Raw genomic sequence first — 14,734 nt, forward strand, 5'->3', positions numbered from 1 at the left:
TAATCAGGCCTATTGTTGCACTGTCTCATTTGTTGGGTAGTTAATTTGCGTTGTGGTTGAATTACCTATGTCGCATCCTCACATACAGTTGCCTTGCACACACTTATTAAACGCACACGCTGGTAACTTGCATTGCACGCACTTATTAAAATGCACACGCTGGTAACTTGTCTTGCACACACTTATTAAAATGCACACACTGGTAACATGTAGTTAGTTCACACCAATGCCCACGCTGATAACTTGCCTTGCACACACCTATTAAAATGCACACGCTAGTAACTTGTCCTGCATACACTAGTAACTTGTCCTGCACACACTTATTATAATGCACACGCTCGTAATATGTAGTAAATCCACACACATGCACACGCTCGTAACTTGCTGTGCACACACTTATTAAAATGCACACGTTGTTAACTTGCCCTGTACATCAGTAAAATGCACACTAAATTATACTGCAATGCACAAACTTAATTGTTAGAACCTCCAACACTAACTTTTTACTTTTCGTTTGTTGGGTGGATAAAGTTAATTTTTTAGATTATATTGTTGTCTTACTTTGTCTTGTATCAACGTTGCACACATCGTCTTAAAGACATGCACATTACTACAATGTCAAAATTCGGGTTTTACCAACCGTTAAACCCATTAATGCACACACCTACAAACCAAATCTCAAAATCACCCACGCTTAACTCCATGAACGCACAAAAAATTGCAATCCGTACTATGCATTTTTATAATAACGTCCAATCACACATTACCTAGCGGTTTGCACACGCTAGCAATCACGGATGCACACACCGTCGAGTAAAAGCACCCACTATTCCCAACAAACGCACACACCTGCGGAACAAAACAAGGAAACGCAAAAAAATTTAATTACATACTCATCGACATTGTTGTTGGCCATGGAAGACTCATGCACGGTTGTGACTAATTCTTCTCCTTTTCAAGATCACAACACTACTTGTACTAGGTTACCATGATTAGGATTCCTTAATTTATGGGAATTATTATCTTCCATTATTTTTCTTTATTATAGATCCTAATCAAATTACTACTCTATCCTTTTCTTTTAATTATGTCCTAATATAAGTAATATTTTAACCTTTTCAAAAAAAAACAATATTTTAATATCAATCCTAGCCTTTCATTATAATATTTTAGATGGCTGAGATGGGATCTCATGATCTCATCTTATAGGGTGATCTCATTGGATCCAACCCCTACACACATATATATATATGTATATATATATATATGCTTAAGCATTATTTTAATTATTACACATCAGGTTCATTTGACAATATATGTTATTGTATGAGCTATGAATTTTAGTTTCATTTTCCACACACTAGTTTCATTATAACAACATTAAAGTATCATTTTAATTATACTACAATTTCATTTGACAATATACGTTATTGAATGAGCTATGTTTTTTAGTTTCATTTTCTACATACATTAATTTCATTATAACAACACTAAAGTATCATTTTAATTTTATTGCAGTTTCATTTGATAACTGACGGTAAATATGTTACTAGAGTATATTTGTGTATTAGTAAAGTACAATGAGTAATCAGTTTCAGTACAATAGTGTTTTGTGTGTCCCCCTCCTACAACAGCAAGCCTACTACTTATACTACAAGTACAATGACTCTTCTCCTCTGAGTGTAACGGTCTTCATGATGGCGAGCCTTGAATGTGAAGTGTAGTAGAGGCATTGGCAATAACTTCTATCCTCAGCATAACGGGTGGCTGTTTAACTTCATGAGCATGTCTGCCTTCTTGTGGTTCGGGTTGGGTGCTGCTTGCCCAATTACTCTTTCACCAATGCCCCCACTCCCTAGCTAGCGAGAGTTGGTGAAGTAGCTTGGGAGTAATAATTTTTATTAGGCATAAATTTTGAATAGAATCAAATCCTGATATTATAAGGAAATATCAAGATTTTCAAAATATTTCTTAATTAATCTTCAAATATTTTTTCTTCCTTTTATACGTCTTCTTCTTCATATAAGAACTCATCCCCCAAAATTTTTTTTTAATATCCTCTCCAATCCTACCTCCATACTATTACCCTGGTACGCTTCTTCCTGATGTTTTTTTTTTTTTTGAAGGATATGCCTCGGCCGATCTTGACCAAGGTCAGGCCTCGGCCATTGTGGCTGAGGCATGGGGCCTCGATCATTTTTTTTAATTTATTATTATTATTATTATTATTATTATTATTATTTGTTAGGACCTAGGGATCCAAAGAAGACAAGCACTGAGATGAAGAGACGACGCTCAAGGCGCCTGGTGGAGTAAGTCGGACTCGAAAAGTTAAAGAATAGGAAGATTCTGCTAGGTGGCCATGAAGTTGGGGATACTCCTGAAGACCCTCTGTCAATTCTATCTGACGGAAAGGAGAGGATCATTGTGCCCTATGAACCCAAACAGGAAGATCCACTGGCAATTGTTTCCGACGAAGAGGAGGAGGCCATTGTGCCCTACGAACCTAGATAGAAAGATACAAGTACTTCTCTAGCTATGGTTCTTTTCCAAGATGAAGAGCTCCCTCTTGTATCTGAAGGTCCTACTTCAAGCAAAATCTGAATCCGTCGAACGCACTTCGCGATCCAAAATAAAAAAGGGGGGGAAATGCCATGTAATACCAACTGTGGAACGATTATATATAAAATATGTATTTTTTTTTTTCAACAAATTTTTAAGCTTTTAGCAAATAACATGCTTCTTGCGTTGCGCGAGCTCCTCCTCTAACTAATTGCCCACTCATTTCATGACTTGATCGCAACTTTTCTTTTTGGTGTTGGAAACGGATAGCTCGGGGTCCTCATCCTTCCGCCACACATTTCCGGGTTGACCTTGCTGTTGCCTTGGATACTTAACAAACTGAGTAAAATATTCGTTCTGAATTAGCTCTTCTATTTGTCCTTTTAGAATGTGACACTTGTTAGTGTCATGGCCAACTTGCCGGTGGAACCGATGGTATTTGGTCTGGTCTACTTTAGGGGAAACTTTCATGCACACCTTTGGAAATTGAACCATCCCCAACTCCTTAGCTTGGTTCAGGATTACCCTAACCGGATGGGTTAGCGGGGTTAAATGACGCATAGGGATCAAGCGGGGTCCTCTTGAAGCTTGACTCCTTGGTTGGCCTAAATCTGACATCTTGGTTGGTTTGGCCCAGACTTTCCCATTGCTTTGCCTTCCTCCTCTTCTTTTTTATTCTTATCAGTTTCCTCTGCTTCTGCGTAACGACTGACCGTCCTCATTAGATCTTCATAAGAGCGAGGACGATGGGTGTTTAGTTGCCTGTGGAAGTCTTCAGATCTGAGCGCTTGGATGAATACTAGGATCGACTCCTTGGAATCAAAATCATACACATTGTTAACTTCCTTCTTCCATTTGTTCAAAAAATCTTTTAAGCTTTCCCCTCTATCTTGCCTTATTGCGTAGAGGTGAGAGAAAGATTTCTTACGTTGTATACTGTCAGAGAAGTAATTCAAAAAGCTTTTTTGATAGCTCTCCAAAATTTTGGATTGAGCCATCTAGGATCGTAATGAACCAGTCTTGGGTCGCCCCATCCAAAGTGGACAAAAATGCTCTGCACATAATGGCATCTTCTGCCCCAATCATCACCATTACCGCCTTATACCTCGTCATGTGCGAACGCGGGTCTGAGGTCCCTGCGTAAGCTTTGATAACTAGAAGCCTGAACTCCTTTGGAAGGGGTGCGTCCATTATTCGTGCGACAAATGGTGCAGCGATCCTCACCTCGAGCTCAGGCGACTGCTCCCTTGCCTCCATTTTCTTCTCTAGTTCCCCTATTTTCTTTCGTAGTCGCTCTACCACTTCCTCCTGCAAACTCGGGGTTTGCTTGGGCGCCGTGGACCGACGCGGAACCGGCCCTCCAGACTCACCCACCCCTTCTACCCGTTGCGATTGCTCCATCTTGGTGTGGACCCTTGGTGGGTGACCCCTTGGCCTTCGATTGTGTCCACAACCTCTGCTGGATAGCAAACCTCTCGCCCCACTGTCCTTTGGCGGGCATAGAAATGGCTGGCCGATGAGTTGCACCACGACATAGACGCTGGGTCCTCTCTTTCTCTATCTCATCCTTCTGTGCGGATGCTTGGGGTACTGGGCCTTGAATATCCGCCACGCATTGAGCTAAAGTCGTCGTTGCCTGCTGAATGGCCCGGGCTGTCGCCTGGGGGTCCATAGGAGGTACACGTGCCTTGGGCGTTTGCCGCCCTCCACTGTGGTCGTTGTTGTGCCGCTGGCGAAGATCACCATCATGATCGTTGTTGGGCTGTTCTTGAAAATCATCAGAGGTGTTGCCATGATTCACGTGACGAGAACCATGGGAGCTGCTAGATCCTGATCGAGCTATCTCCAATGATAAGTTGAATTTAGTAATGTGTGAAGTGTCGCTTGAGATTTGATCTCGGCTCTCAATAAGAGCACCAATGACGGTAAATATGTTACCGGAGTATATTTGTATATTAGTAAAGTACAATGAGTAATCAGTTTCAGTACAATAGTGTTTTGTGTGTCCCTCTCCTACAACAACAGGCCTACTACTTATACTACAAGTACAACGTCTCTTCTCCTTTGAGGGTAACCGTCTTCATGATGGCGAGCCTTGAATGTGAAGTGTAGTGAGCCATTGGCAATAACTTCTCTCCTCAGCATAACGGGTGGTTGTTTAACTTCATGAGACTGTCTGTCTTCTTGTGGTTCGGGTCGAGTGCTGCTTGCCCAATTACTCCGTCACTAACTATGGTTCACACATGATCATTGTCCACCGTATAACAACTATTATTTTTTTGAGTATGTTGTTGGACTTGCGCTTCATCATCAAAACGGCTTAGCAATTCACTTACTTTGTAAATTAAAAAGCTTTGGAAAAAATATTAATTTGTCCTATATATTTTTGTACATTCTATATGTCAATTTTATGATGTATATTTTCTGCCAAACTTAAGTAATTTGACCTAATTATATTCAATTAGTCCCTTTATTGAAAATTGATAATTATATCTCGAGTTTTGTAATCCAATCTAGACAAAATTATTATTTTATAAATTATACTCATGTTCATATATGTCTTTTGATATGTTAACCGCTAATCATAAATAGCTAATTTTACCAAACATTCCTATAGGCTGCTAAAACAATCTGTTAGTCAAAACACTAACACAATCCACTAACCAATTCGCTAACGGCCAATTGTCAAACAAGCTAGTGAGAGCAACATTTTTATCATGATTATAATTTTGCATACACAATCTTTCTTCTCTCACTCTCTCGATCTTTTAAAAAATCTTTTGCATACACAATCCTATTCCATATCTAATAGTATATTTTATACTTTACACTCTGTAAACTGTATAGCTTCCTGGAGCAGATCAGAGTCGCAAGCTAAGCATAACAACATATTGCTAAGCTTGTAGTTTATGGCAGACACTGGAACTGGGTTTCGCCATGGAGCCTACAATCAAAGCTTGCTTGTTAGAAAACAAGTGACCATAAATATGATTGAGTCCCTAGAAAGGAAATTAAACTCACATATGTCAGCAAAACAAGGTTGTTTGGCCACTGGATCTTGTTCATAGGGCGGTGGTGGTTGGCCATACACCATCTCACAACTCATATCTTCAAAATCTGCATCGTTATTGGGCGTGGGATGGCCATGGTGGATAATTATTTTGTACTTGTAGTGATTGTACATAATGTAATGTTACAATTTACAAAAAATGAAAAGAGGGAATGAAACATACTTGGATTCATAGTTAATGGAAGTCCAAATTCGTTGGTGAAGAAGTCTTGAGTTGGTATTTTGCACATGTTAACACACATTCCTACACACCCACTATTCTCCAAGTATCTTGAGATGGGAAATGCATGTCAATTAATTAATTCTCGAATTTAAAATTGATATCGATCTGATTTGATTACTGCTATTAAAAATGTGTCACTTTTAATTATCACAATCGAATTAAAAGTAACACATATTTAATAGAGGATCAAATCTGATTAAATTACAATTTGCAAACTAAAAGTAAAAAAGAAGGGTAATCGTCAAGAGGATGAAATTAGAATCAAGTCTTTATTCAACGAGTCTTGTTGAATAATACTATATATACCTGCATTTCTTTATAAGAACTCCACTCTTTTGTTTCACTCCATTCACCTCCACTTCCACAACCTACTTGTCGATCAGATGCATTGCAAAGGATTATACAAAATGCTTAGTTTTGGAATTTTTTTTTAAAGGCAGCCATTGATAGAGCAGAGAGCTTGTGGCATACCTCGGAAGGTCCAACTAACCAGTAGAAGAAAGGAACTGTTACTGCAGCATTGAACTCTGCTGCCCATTTTGTTGGAGGAAACAACTTTTTGAACTGTATAATATAAAAACAGTATGTATCAACATTAGCTGGTTTGCTTGAGAGGTTAAGGGGGAAGACTTAAGATCTTTTGCATATAAGTGTGCATGGGTTCGAACCCCATAGCCAGCATATTATATTTTTGAAAGTATTGTAGCAAATGGATCAAATCGGGCCAGAATTGAACTTTTTGTAGTATAAAACGGACTAACTAGTCCGTTCATTGTAACAAATGAATCGAGTCGGATCGGCCCAAACGGGCAATTATTGCATGGATCATGTGTGTGGACCAAAAATAAAAAGTATATTATTTTTGTACTGTAGGTACATTATTTGATAGTATATATCAAATAATGTACCTCTGTCAAAATGGACTAAAGCCCGCGGGCCGGCCCGTGGGTCAGCCCGCACCCGCCCCACCGTGGGGCGGGTTAAGGTCATGAAAAAATAGGCCCGTAAAAATGCGGGCCTAACGGGGCGGGCTAGAATTGACCCGCAACCCGAGCGGGTTGCGGGTCGGCCTACGGGCCTAGCCCTTATTTCATAAAAAATATAATATATATAAAATATGTATAATATATAATATAATATATATAAAATATATATAATATAATATATATATCTAATATATAATATATAAACTTAGTGTTCTGTGCGTACACAGAACACACGCACAGAACACTAAGTTTATATATATACTAGTTTTATACGCGCACTGCGCGAATGAGTTAATGTCCAATGTTTATATTTAAATAAATATTTGAAAGTATATCAATGCAAGATTATATAGGAGAAGTTTATACATGGGTAATTGAATGTCGAACTTTTTTATTTAAATATCTAACTCAAAGTATATGACTCCAAGATAATATCGAAAATTCATTATAATTATTACTAAAATAAATGTTTGCAACCTTGTAAAATCGATAGTTTAAATATTTGGTCTAAAAATGATAATTTAAATAAATACTACTTTTCATTTGAATTTTTCTAAGTGTTCTTAATTCTCTTTTGAGTAATATTGTCATTGTCTTCATCTTTACTATTTGTTCTTTTCCTTTTTGTTGGTAGCGTGTTATTTGCAATTCGGTTATTGTTGGTAGCATAGATGACAACATCATGCAATGAGATTATGATATAGAAGCTATGGACTTTCCTTTAGGTGTTCTTCTCGGGGTTCATTTGGTTCAACCATTATTGTTGAATGAGTTATTGTGGATAAAGAAATCCATAGTTTAAGAAAAAAGATTAAATAAATTAATAAAAATTTGAAAATTTAAAATATTATATATTCCAAAAATATTAAAAGGTAGTTTCTTGCTTCAATTTGCTGGGTAATGGGTTATTTGAGTACTTTCATTGTCAATAAATCAACCAAGTAGTTAATATGATTGGTTTCAAACTATTCTTTTTTATTTTTTTCATGGCATTAAAGAAATACATATGTATCATTTTTTTGTGTAACTACTAATTTATTTAATTCAATAAGAGTAAAATAGAGCGATTCCGCTTCAATTTGTTGGGTTATTATTTGAGTACTCTCTTTGTCAACCAATCCCCAAGTAGTTAATATAATTAGCTTCAAATTATTTTAAAATATTTTTTCATAGTATTAATAAAATACTTGATAAATAAATATATAACATTATTTTGTACCATAACTTTGATATTTAATTACAAGAGGCTAAAGTGTCATTCCGCACCATGAACCATTTCCGATTATTCATCCCACACCATAGTCTTCAATAAGTGACTATTCGAGCCATAAACCAAATTTTTTTTCCGCCTAGTCTTTTTTGTAGGTTTTCCGGTATAACTGATGACATGTCATCGGTTTCAAGCTGATGTGGCTTATTTGTTAATGAGGTGGCTTTAATTAAATGAGATGGAGTCCATGTAAGATAAAATAAAAATAAAAATAAAAATCCTCCTGCGAAAAGTTTCCGACTTCCCGTCTGAATCGACGAACAACAAACCTTCGGCGAAATTGGCGAATGCAGTCTTTAATCTTCCGAATCGACGACTGCAAAGCCAAGCCCTCTGTTGGAGTTGGGTGTTGGGTGAGCTTATACTTGACTGCAAAGCAAAGCCCCTTGTTCTTTCTCCTTTTCGATTGGGTACAGATCATATGATGTCTAAAGTTGTTTGCTCGCACGTGGGCTACAAATAATCCAAATCCAGTGCCTACAGAGTTTCTCTCACACTCTCGTTGATCATTAACACATAATCTTTCGGCGATGGCTTAAAGTTTCTCAAAAACAAGCTGGGGGAAGGTAACGGTAAATGGGGTGTGTCAACAGTGTTGATATCCAACCATGATTGAACTTTTTGTTTCTTGGGATGTTTAGGATTGCTTAGATGTGGGAAGAGTTGCAGATTGAGGTGGATAAACTACCAGAGGCCAAACCTAAAAAGAGGGAATTTTACAGAAGAAGATGATCTTATTATCAAGTATGATCTTTTTCTCTTTTTCTTATAAAAAGGGTTTCTGGAAATATGTTTTTGGGAGGAGAAGAAATATGTTTTTGTGTATAAAAGTAAAACATCTTGAAATTTGGAACCACTTTAAAGATCTAGAAACACAGATGTTCCAGAATCAAAGTGGTTAAAATCAAAAAATAACCATCCATTAGTTTATTGGTGGATGGAAGTTTCAAAAGTTTTGAATTTTGTGCTTTGCTCTGTCTCTCTATTGTTCTGTTTAGTGTTTTTTTTTCATCAAACCCACCAAGTGCAGCTCATCGGAAAATAATCCCTTCGGCAAGTGCAGTCGGCTGCTAAAAGAAGAATACCAAAAAATAAAATAAAATAATAAAAAATTCCATGTCAGCGTGAGATTACCGGTAACCTGTGGAAAACCTATAAAAAGTTATAGGTGGAAAAAAAAAATTTAGTTTATGGCTCGAATAGTCACTTATTGAAGTCTATGGTGCGGGATGAATAATCGGGAATGGTTCATGGTGCGGAATGACACTTTAGCCATTACAAGATATTGTAAAAAAAAAAATAAGATAATGGACAATGTAATGAATATCAATTGATAAATTTGAATGTAAAGAATCTTTGCATGAGAGAAAATAAAGACAATATAACTAATGAAATTATTTCTCTAAATTAATTTAATTTTTTGATAATGAATAATTTTTTCAAATAAAGGTATTGTAGACACATAATTCTAAATTAAAGAAATACATATGTATCATTTTTTGTTGTAGCTACTAATTTATTTAATTTAATAAGAGTAAATAGAGTGAGGAACTTAATTATGTCAAATTTGATTGAGATGAGGTTCGAACCTAAGACCTTTCTTATAGAAATTAATGGGTAAGTTAAAAGTTAACGGAATATTAACGGAGAAGATAATATTTAACGGAAAACTTAACAGATAATCATAAAAGTAAGGTTAAATTAGGTAATCTCTATTAATAATATTAATCTGAATTATCTTAACCATCTATTTGATTAAATAATTCATCTGAACCATCCATTTGATTAAATAATTTGACTGCCATTTTTTCTACCCATTTTAGGCCTAACTCTCTTTGGCTCTTATTAGTATAGTAGATATATACTATATTATATAGTATATACTAACATAACATAATATATATATATATATATATATATATATATATATATATATATATATATATTTATTTATTTATTTATTTATAATATTATAATATATATTTATTTTTTATTTTTATTTTTTAAAAGCTCGCGGGCCGGCTCGCGTGGGGCGAGTTAGGGTTGTAGTAATCCTGCCCGCGGGCCTGGCGGGCCGGTCCGCAAAAGCCCGCCAAAATTTAGGCCCGCGGTGGGGCGTGCCGGCCCGCTTTGACAGTCCTACCTTCAGTATAAAAATAATGTACCCTAAAATAATGTACCTGCGGTACAAAAATAATGTACCTTCAGTACAAAAATAATGTAATTTTTATTTTTGGTCCACACAGCACAGCTGTGTGGACCATGGTCTATGCAATAATGATTGGGTCGCACCTAAATCGGACTTTCTGTGCTATAAAACAAACTAACTATAGTCTGCCCATTGTAACAGATGGACTAAGTCGGGCCTGGAGTGGACTTCCTAGTATAAAACGGACTAAGTCGGGCCTGGAATGGACTTCATAGTATAAATTCGTCCATTGTAACAAATGGACCGAGTGAAATCGGCCCAAACAATTCGGGCATGAACTTTGGTTTACCGGTTAAGTTTTACCTGTGCCGGAGCGCCGGGAGGAAGCATGGACAGGAGCACCTCACGCACCACTTCTTGCTGCTGCGGCCGAGACCTTCCTTGCATTACTCTTCTCGACACATCCACAAAGCTTTCATAGTCATACCCAAACCAACCTTTCGCCGGCGAACCCTTTTTTTTATCCGCAAATTTCTCCATTTTCCGAGCAAACAGAGTCATGAAAGCCTTCTCAAACAGCCCATCCTTGTACTTTGTTTTCTGCCCCATCGGTGCCGGCTGCCCCGACGGCTCCGCAATACCGCATCGAAGAGTAAGGCTTCTCCGGCGAGTCCATTGCCGCCGGCACCAAGAGCTATCAGGAAAAGCTGAGCCCCCTGTGTATGGCTTGTGGATTGGTTGGAAGCTAAGCGCCACCATCAATATTCCAATCTACCCAAACAAAAATGTTGTGACCATTCAATATCATAGGCCAATGAGATTTTGTACGTTTAGTTGTTGGTGATAAGGATTATGCCACGTATGCCTTAAAAGTATGCTAATTTAATTGTGGATAATGCTACAAGTAGCAGTGTGGACAATAAAGTAAAACGATATTATTTGATTTTAATTTTATTAATATCAAAAAAAATATGTTATCGTTTTTCTAGTTCGTTACATTTGAATGGGCTTTGTTTTTAGTTTCATCTTGTACACACTAATTTTATTAATTACAGTAATGTTTAAATATTATTTTAATAACACTTCATGTTTCTACTATATAGATTCATTTTATATACATAATAAAGTATCATTTTAATTCTATTATAAGTTCATTTGACAATATGCATGTGTATGAGCTATACTATTCAATTTATGTTATACATGCAATAGATTCATTATAGCAACAATAACATATCATCTTAATTTCACTCAATGTTCATTTTATAATAAACATATTTGTATGAATTCTGTTATCCAATTTCATTTGATACCCACATTAGGTTCATTATAGCAATACTAAAGTATAATTTAATTATACTAGAGGAGCATTTGATAGTATGCATATATGTAACGTGATACGTTATTGGTTCACGGTAACGTCAACTGTTTCTTTTAATTAAAAGAAATGGCACCTTATTGGACCATACAACTGTGTAGGCCATGGTCCACCATATAATGATTGTCATTGTTATACCATCCGCCAGAGTCCACAAAAATTATGTGTCTACAGTTAATATATTATGTGCCTTCAGTTAATAAATTATATGTATCTAAATGAATTGATGGCACATAATTTGTTAACTACATGCACATTGCATATTATGTGTTTACAATTAGCATATTCAATTGTTATACGGTAGATCATCTGCAGTTGTGCGGACCATACCCAAAATCTGTTGTTTCTTAAAGTAAAAAGAAACGACGGCGGTTATACTTAACTAATCTCATATTTATGATGTGCTCAGAATAAAATAAAATTACAGAGTATTTAAAATAAAATTGTAGTTGAATTAAAATGGTACTTTAATTGTACTGTAATGAAACTATAGTAAAATTGTCTAACATATTATGTGTCTTCAATTTATTTACAAACATATAATCTGTTAATTCCAGACACATAATATGTTAACTACAAACACATAATCTAAATATCATTTTTCTTTAAAAAAAATATCATTTTAAACCATGATTCATAACATATGCTAGATCCTTGATCCATGATATAATTTGCTCCCATGTTGGACACTTGTCCATGATATAATTTGCTCCCATGCTGGCCACAAGTGTCGGCCCAATCGTAAATAACTCAATTATTATTGCATGGACCATGGTCCACATAGCTGTGTGAATCATAAATAAAAAGCACATTTTTAATATATTAAAAGTACATTATTTTTATACATAAAGTACATTATTTTAGAGTACATTATTTAAGTACTTAAAGTACACCAATAACCTTGTGGTCTAGTGGCACCTGATTGCACTCTCATGCGGAAGGGGTGGGTTCGAGCCTCAGTGGAGACGCTGTTATCTCTTTATGCTTCAGTAGATTGAGTCAATAGTACTAAAAGTACATTATTTATATATACTATGAAATAAAAATGTACCTTATATTCATGGTCCACACAATAATTTGCCTGAATCACTTATTCCGGTCAACATTGAAAACAACTTGGGCTTCATTCGGATCGAATCTAGGCCCATTGGGCGCGTGGAAAACTCGAGTTCCGGCCGATTCTGGAAAGTTGATATCTCTTTCGGCCCCAGCTCGATTCTGTGGTTAATAGAAGGGATATGCATATGCTCTGTGAGTGTAACAACATATTTTGGGCAGGGAGATTGAAAATGACAAAATGTGGGTGTAATGGGTATTAGACTGCTAACAACTTACATGTAGGGGACTACCAGAGAGAAGAAGTAAATGAACTACTTGGGCTGTACACAGTTTTTTTCTTGATGTAATCATTACATTCGTACAATGTGATAATAATTACTCAACTAATTTATCACATAAAATAACGTGACTTTTTTCTCACTTTTATACAACTTTCAAAATCTTAGGGTATCCAATTTAATGGTTTATAAGGAGGTCCTTTTTGCAACTTTTTGGTTCATGTGGAGGAGAGAGAGGTTTGGAAAGAGAATGTTGAGCTCTTATTGCAAGTCTGTAAAAATGATTTTTTTTGTGGGTCTTGCATGAGATAGAAACATCAAAGACCATACGCAAGTCTACTACACGGACTTTTTTTTTTCTTTTTTTTTTTTTACTTTTACTGTCTTATGTGACAAAAATCTACATCAAATTTAGAGAAAGAGTACAAGTTTGGAGTAGATTTTAAAAGTACAGATATGTTTAAAAAAGTGCTACATAATAGAAATAATTTGCTGCCAAGACCTTTTGATCTAATGGCATCCGGTTGCACTCACATATGGAAGGAGGTGGGTTCAAGCCAAAGTGGAGACGACATTAACTCTTTGTGCTTCAATAGGTTGAGAAAGTAGTTAACAGAGTCACTAGTACTAAAATAGAAATAAATTGCTACAAAATACAAATAAATTTTAGTTAAAAAATATGTCTAGTAGTGTTAGAGCAGTGTAAAAAAAAGAAGCAAATAACAATAATACCCTCCATTTAGACAGTAAACTAACTTACTTTGTGACAAAATGACCACTTTTGATACAAATTGAAAAAAATAGGTTTCGCACTTGACCAATTGAAAAGTTAATAACAAAAAGAAAACTACATCGAGTTTGGGTGGTGTAGTTGGTTATCATGTTAGTCTCACACACTAGAGGTCCCCAGTTCAAATTTGGGCTCAAACATTTAGAGTTAATAACATAAATTGGAACTGCCTTGATATTAACTCTCTCCTTTTTCTTAGACTTTAGCATTTTTTTTATAGTTTTTGTTTTAATTTGTTTTTATTTTATTTCTATATTATACAATTTTTATTCAATAAATATTTCTATTTATTTATATTTATATTTGTAGTGGCGATGAACGAAAATAATTATCCAATGCATATGTCTAATATCAAATTGCAACGAGTCTGGGTGGTGTACTTGGTTATCATGCTAGTCTCACACACTAGAGGTCCCCGGTTCAAACCCGGGCTCAGACATTTGGTAACTAATTGTTGGTTTCAAATACACAAAAAAAAAAAAAAGTTAATAACAAAAATTGGAATTGCCTTGATATTAACTCTCCCCTTTTCCTTAGATATTTATTTGTATTGGCGACGAACGAAAATAATTATCCAATGCATATGTCTAATATTAAATTGCAACGAGTCTGGGTGGTGTAGTTGGTTATCACATTAGTCTCACACACTAGAGGTCCCTGGTTCAAACCCGGGCTTAGACATTTGGTATAATTGTTGGTTTAAAATACACAAAAAAAAAAGTTAATAACAAAAATTGGAATTGCCTTGATATTAATTCTCCCCTTTTTCTTAGATATTTATTTATATTTATATTTGTATTGGCGACGAACGAAAATAATTATCCAATGCATATATCTAATATTAAATTGCAATGAGTCTGGGTGGTGTAGTTGGTTATCACGCTAGTCTCACACACTAAAGGTCCCCGGGTCAAACTCGGGCTCAAACATAAAAAAAAAAAAAAAAAAAAAAAAAAAAAAAAAAAAAAA

The 14,734-nt window shown here is 35.6% G+C and overlaps 2 protein-coding genes and 4 non-coding genes across 6 annotated transcripts; 4 read left to right on the top strand and 2 right to left on the bottom strand.

The window, feature by feature from the left end:
• Positions 1-2,781: 2,781 nt before the first annotated feature.
• On the bottom strand, positions 2,782-3,819 carry LOC115999486. Its single transcript, XM_031239335.1, has 3 exons — positions 3,578-3,819; positions 3,202-3,498; positions 2,782-3,088 (listed from the first exon to the last, which is right to left on the bottom strand). The coding sequence occupies exons 1-3, from the start codon at positions 3,817-3,819 to the stop codon at positions 2,782-2,784; spliced, it is 846 nt and encodes a 281-aa protein (XP_031095195.1).
• Positions 3,820-5,196: 1,377 nt separating this feature from the next.
• LOC115997914 (beta-carotene isomerase D27, chloroplastic) lies at positions 5,197-11,049 on the bottom strand. The gene is made up of 6 exons (XM_031237334.1): positions 10,624-11,049; positions 6,327-6,419; positions 6,162-6,223; positions 5,796-5,902; positions 5,584-5,679; positions 5,197-5,506 (listed from the first exon to the last, which is right to left on the bottom strand). Exons 1-6 carry the CDS (start codon positions 11,017-11,019, stop codon positions 5,457-5,459), a joined length of 804 nt encoding a protein of 267 aa, XP_031093194.1. The 5' UTR covers positions 11,020-11,049; the 3' UTR covers positions 5,197-5,456.
• A 2,782-nt stretch (positions 11,050-13,831) lies between these two features.
• On the top strand, positions 13,832-13,905 carry TRNAV-CAC. Its single transcript has one exon. It is a non-coding gene; the product is annotated as a tRNA-Val (tRNA).
• Positions 13,906-14,130: 225 nt separating this feature from the next.
• Positions 14,131-14,204, top strand: TRNAV-CAC. The gene has a single exon. It is a non-coding gene; the product is annotated as a tRNA-Val (tRNA).
• Positions 14,205-14,372: 168 nt separating this feature from the next.
• TRNAV-CAC lies at positions 14,373-14,446 on the top strand. The gene has a single exon. It is a non-coding gene; the product is annotated as a tRNA-Val (tRNA).
• A 174-nt stretch (positions 14,447-14,620) lies between these two features.
• On the top strand, positions 14,621-14,694 carry TRNAV-CAC. Its single transcript has one exon. It is a non-coding gene; the product is annotated as a tRNA-Val (tRNA).
• Positions 14,695-14,734: the final 40 nt, after the last annotated feature.

This window comes from Ipomoea triloba, chromosome 12, assembly GCF_003576645.1.
Source record: "Ipomoea triloba cultivar NCNSP0323 chromosome 12, ASM357664v1".
Classification (NCBI taxonomy): domain Eukaryota; kingdom Viridiplantae; phylum Streptophyta; class Magnoliopsida; order Solanales; family Convolvulaceae; genus Ipomoea; species Ipomoea triloba.